This window comes from Ovis canadensis, chromosome 7 (genome assembly GCF_042477335.2).
Source record: "Ovis canadensis isolate MfBH-ARS-UI-01 breed Bighorn chromosome 7, ARS-UI_OviCan_v2, whole genome shotgun sequence".
NCBI classification, from domain to species: Eukaryota; Metazoa; Chordata; class Mammalia; order Artiodactyla; family Bovidae; genus Ovis; species Ovis canadensis.
The window spans coordinates 35,819,261-35,825,260 of NC_091251.1; the positions used below are offsets into that span (position 1 = coordinate 35,819,261).

The window sequence follows — 6,000 nt, forward strand, 5'->3', positions numbered from 1 at the left end:
ATCTGCAGTGATTTGGGAGCCCAGAAAAATAAAGTCTGACACTGTTTCCACTGTTTCCCCATCTATTTCCCATGAAGTGATGGGACCAGATGCCATGATCTTCATTTTCTGAATGTTGAGCTTTAAGCCAACTTTTTCACTCTCCTCTTTCACTTTCATCAAGAGTCTTTTTAGTTCCTCTTCACTTTTTGCCATAAGGGCAGTGTCATCTGAATATCTGAGGTTATTGATATTTCTGCCGGCAATCTTGATTCCAGTTGTGCTTCCTCCAGCCCAGTGTTTCTCATGATGTACTCTGCAGATAAGTTAAATAAGCAGGGTGACAATATACAGCCTTGACGTACTCCTTTTCCTATTTGGAACCAATCTGTTGTTCCATGTCCAGTTCTAACTGTTTCTTCCTGACCTGCATATAGGTTTCTCAAGAGGCAGGTTAGGTGGTCTGGTATTCCCATCTCTTTCAGAATTTTCCACAGTTTATGAAAATGGCAATCCACTCCAGTAATATTGCCTGGAAAATCTCATGGACAGAGGAGTCTGTTGGGCTACAGTCCACGAGGTCGCAAAGAGTCGGACACGACTGAGCGACTTCATGTCACACAGTCAAAGGCTTTGGCATAGTCAATAAAGCAGAAATAGATGTTTTTCTGAAACTCTCTTGCTTTTTCGATGATTGAGGGGATGTCAACACCATTACTCATCAACAAATGTAAGTTAAATCCACCTTGTGCTCCTTCCCTCCTCCCTGAGTCACTCAATTTTGTCCAACTCTTTGCAACCTCGTGGACTCTAGTTTGCCAGGCTCCTCTGTTCATGGAATCCTCCAGGTAAGAATACTGGAGTGGCTTGTCATTCCCTTCTCCAGAGGATCTTCCAGACCCAGGATCTAACTCAAGTCTCCCACACTGCAGGCAGAACCGTCTCAGCTACCTGGGAAGCCCCCACCTTGTGCTGCTACCACACAAACTAGACTGTGCTCTCAGTGATATCTTATTGTGGTTTTAATTGTATTTCTCCAATGATTTATGATGTTGAATATATTTTTATATGCTTATTTGCTATCTGTATACTTCTTTCATGAAATAGCTCTTTGCCCATGATCTAAGTGAAATGTTTGCCTTATTTAAATACTGTTTAGCTTTCAGAGTTATTTATATATTCTAGATACTACTTCCTTGTGGAATATATGGTTTCCAAATAATAGTTTTTCACAGTTGGGAGCTTATCTTTCCATGCTCTTACAGTTGCTTTGTAGGGCAAAAGATCTTAATTTTGAAGTCTAGTTTGTCATTTAAAAAAAATTTTTATAGACTGTTGTTTTGTTGTCAAGTACAAAGGCTCTTGGCCCATACACACATCAAACTTTCGTCCTGTATTTTTTCCTAAAATTTTTTATAATTTAACATTTTACATTTAAGTCTGTGATCCATTTTAAAGAATCTATGTATGAAGTGTGAGACCTGAATCAAGGTTAATTTTTCCTGCCAATGGATTTCAACTTTCTCCAACACTATCTGTTGAAAGGGTTATCCTTCTTCTATCGAATTTATTTGGCATTTTGCCAGGAAAGGTCAGTTGGGTATATTTGTGCAGATCTATTTATGGGTTCTCTGTTCATTTCCACTGAACTGTGTGTTTATCCCTGCACCAGTACCAAATAACCTCGATGACTCTAGCCTGAAATCAGATTGACCGATTGTTCTGACTTATTTCTTTAAGATTTTAAAAAGTATTCCAGAGTCTCTCCCTGTTCATATAAATTTTAGAATAATCTTGCCTGTATTTGTTTTTTTTTTTTAATCCTGACGGATTTTAACAGGAGTTTTATAACATGTGTATATAAATCTGGATAGACGTGTCATGTTTACTGCTTTGAAATTTCCAGTTTGCAAACTCATGGTGTCTCGTCATCTGTCTTCTTTAATTTCTTTCTTCAGTGTTTTGTAGTTTTCAGCTTAAAATTTCTATACATGTTTTCTGTACAAAAAAGACCACTCAGGGTCTTTTTTCAAGTCATTGTAAATGGTGTTATACTTCTAATTTCGAGGTCTACGTATCCATCGCTAATATATAGAAATACAGTTGATTACATACATTTATCTGATTTCCTATGGTGTTGCTGAACTCAATAGGTCTGAGAGTTTTGGGGGGTGTGTTCTTTGAGATTTTCTATATAGATAATCATATTGCCTGGCAGTTTCACTTCTCTTCTGGTCCAAGACTCTCTTTACATCTGCCTTCTGTATTGCACTGGCTCTGACATCTAGCTCTGTGCTGAAGGAGAGAGATGAGAGTGATGTGCGTGCCTTGTTCCCAGTCTTAGGGAAACATATACAGTCCTTTCTTAGTAAGCATACTGCTAGCTATGGAGGAACTTCCCCACTATGCCCATGTTTCTCAAAGTCTTCACCATAGTTGACTGTTGAATTTTGGCAAAAGTTTATTCTACATAGATTAATATGATGTAATTTTTCTTTTTTATCCTGTTAATATGGTGAATTTCATCAACTGATTTTCAATTTGAAGTCATTTGCATCCTTGAAAATATCCATTTGTGCTTGGTATATTACTCTTTTTATATAGATGAATTTTACTTGCTAATATTTTTAAGAAACTTCATGTCTATATTCATGAAATATGTTTCTTTGCAGTTCTCTGTTATAATCTTTGTCTGATTTTAATTTCAGGGTAACACTAGCTTCATAAAATGAGTGAGGGATTCTTTTCTTCTTTTTTTTTCTGGAAGAAATAGTGCATAATTCATGCTAATACTTCAAAAGATTGGTAGAATTATCTAGTAACACTGTCTGAGTCCAGGGATTTTTTTAAATTAAAAACTCAATTTCTTCATAGATATCGTGACTTCAGTTTTCTCTGGCCCCTGCCCTGAGGAGAGATGAAGAGGAGCGACCCCTGGAGCCCACAGTGAGGTTTGGGGACAGACAGCAGGTGCTTCCAGAGCGCTGTGCCCTGCACAGAAGTAGGTTCCTGCATCTGAGAGCTGGGCAGCCGCGAGGTGCAGGGAGCCGTGCTTTCTGGTCTCTCCAAGCCGACCTGTCAGTCTCTGCTCCGTCTTCACTTCTCCACCCTTAGCTAGAATCATCAAGAGGACAGGACTTCCCCCCGGGCTCTGCTTATACCACTGTAAACTGTAAAAAGTGCTTGAGGAATTGCAGTACGTGGTGAAGTTCTCTCCTTCTTGTAGAAGCAAGAATTGAGGAATTTGACTTATCTGTTGTGCGTTCACTTCTGTTGAGAAAACGGTGAGAAGTATCAGAGAAGGTCTAATCAGATGTCTATCCTCTCAGCCCCAACGGTCTCTCTCATTCTTCTTGTGTATTTTTCTCCTTTCCATGTCTCCCTGCCCAACTCCCTCCGTCTTTCCACTTTTTAGTTTCTGAGTTTGTCTCAACATCCTCCTCTCTATCAGAAAATCTCACTTCTACAGTTTCCTGCAGATCATATTCCACTGTGCAGGATTCTCTGGAAGCAATCAGGGAAACCCCAAACTCACGTGGTATTTGCATCCATAAGATCAACACTGGTGCTATGAGCAGCATTTCCCTCTTCTCCCTCGTCAGGAAGAGTTGCTGAATCTGCCTGCTCCTAAAGGGTTTCCCTTGTACAAGCTTTTGCAGCCCCACACACGTTTCTGTGGTCTACACGGCCTTTTGCAAAGAAAAAAGAAAGGAGTGACTGCCCTTTGAGACAGCCAATCAGACTTACCCCTATTTCACTCACGCATCTTAAAAAGCAGGGCGGGTTTGCGGATGCTGCCCCCGTGTGGCTGGATCTAAAATTGGTGCCTGGGCTTCTGCACAATTTGACCCAGGATCACTGAGGGGAGCAAGGAGGCTAGTGTAGCCCCCACAAAGTGTTTGAGTGGGACACCAGGTGTCAGTGCTCCAGCTTTCATTCTTGCTGCATCCACTGGGTTGGAACCTGATTCTCTAGCAGCGAAAATAGAAACATTTAGATAAAGCATTCACCAAGGGGTGACATATTCACCAAGGGGTAACATTCGGGTAGAGATGTAAGGGACGTTCAGAGATACACCGTGTAGATGTTCTGGGTAATAGCGCCACAGTAGGGAAGGCAAAGGCAAGGGACACAGGTCTTGATATAGAAACATGTTTAGAGTGTTTAAGTAATAATATCTCTTCTTTCTCTGTAGCCACTTATTCTTCCTAGGACACTATTGCATAAGAAACTTGCTAAAGCATTCAGCTGAATATTCATTGGAAAGACTGATTCTGAAGCTGAAGCTCCAGTGCTTTGGCCACCTGACGCAAAGAGCCAACTCACTGAAAAAGACTCTGATGCTGGGAAAGACTGAAGACAGGAGGAGGAGGGGACAACAGAGGACGAGATGGTTGGATGGCATCACCGACTCAATGGACATGAGTTTGAGCAAACTCCAGGAAACAGTGCAAGACAGTGAAGCCTGGCATTCTGCAGTCCATGGGGTCGCAGAGTCGGGCACGACTGAGCAACTGAACAACAATGAAGCATTCAGCACTGTTAACTGGTTAGTGGATGATGTCCTCATATACTCATCCTGGGGCAACTGTATCTATGGTTTGGCATCTTCTTTCCTGGTTCCCTTAACTTCCAGTTTTAACTGGTAATGTCACCACCATCAAGACATCCGCCCCCCTGGGGTCAAATGCTTCCCCATAGTCCAAGTCTTTCTCTTTAGGAGCCCTCTAAGATGTTACACACTGCCTGGCAATAAAAATTAGAGATGCTTATTACAGCTGAAGAAGTTAAGCTTAAAATGGAAGCAGATGAAAAGAAAAAGAAGAAAAAGTAACACAAACTCTGAACTAAAATTTATTAGGCTATCTCCTTTTGTAAAGAATTTTGAAATACTGTAGTTGGCAACATTAGTTGCCTTATCCATGAGATGTAATACCCTTGATCACTTTTTTCTGAGTTTGTGCTTTATTACAGTGTTAATATAAACAACTGTTCTTTATAAATTATTGTATTGTCCATATGTTTTTTGAAAAATTTTATACTAGAGAGTGGTATATATGTGTTTATATGCATTGTATCTAATCTATTCCAGGCAGGTTTTACATAAGCATGATTTTAGGGGTAGTTTTTAGGGTGGTTTAGACTTTAAATATCAGAGAAGATGGTGGTACCCCACTCCAGTACTCTTGCCTGGAAAATCCCATGGACCGAGGAGCCTGGTAGGCTGCAGTCCATGGGGTCGTAAAGAGTCAGACACAGCTGAGTGACTTCCCTTTCACTTTTCACTTTCATGCATTGAGGAAGGAAATGACAACCCACTCCAGAGTTCTTGTCTGGAGAATCCCAGGAATAGGGGAGCCTGGTGGACTGCCGTCTATGGGGTCACACAGAGTTGGACACGACTGAAGTGACTTAGCAGCATCACAGTTAGAAAAGTTATGTCTCATTTCTCACAGATTAAAAACTTGGGAACAATAAAATCATAGTTTTGATATTTAAATTAGATAATGAATCTGAAATGCATCCTACATTGCCTGAAATGTAGTAAGCACAATAAATACCAACTTTCTTTTTTCTAGTAAAACCTACCTTTCCTTCAATGTCCAGGTCTGTAACCTTCTACTCCTTTTTCCCCTCCATATCAGGTCAGTGATGGGAGTTTCTAGAAAGATATTTAATCACTTATTCTCCTGGAGACTCATTACTCTTCTCTATACTTTTAGGGTTATATCTACTAGCTACACTGATGCACTGATACTCTCAGGGTGCAGAAAAGACACGAAAGGAACACCCAGAGGAGGTAGGTATTATTTTGATTTCCCTAATGAATAATAAAATCAAGGTCATTTTTGTATGTTTACTGGCTATTGGATATGATATTTCTAAATTGGTCTCCAAAATTTCTCCATTCTGTTTAACTATCTTCTTTTCTTTTATGAGCTTTTCATATATCCTGCACTTGAGTTCTTTTTTAGAAATATGCATTGCAAATATGGTCTACCATAAGTCTAGAATTGACTT

General features: G+C 40.1%; 1 gene segment (V, D, J or C); it reads right to left on the reverse strand.

Moving 5' to 3' along the window:
- LOC138443432 (M1-specific T cell receptor alpha chain-like) overlaps positions 1-3,691 on the reverse strand; it is a 1,249,782-nt gene extending 1,246,091 nt beyond the window's left edge. Inside the window, 2 exon segments of the C gene segment in view lie at positions 2,970-3,249; positions 3,515-3,691. Coding sequence covers positions 2,970-3,249; positions 3,515-3,560 — 326 coding nt within the window.
- Positions 3,692-6,000: the final 2,309 nt, after the last annotated feature.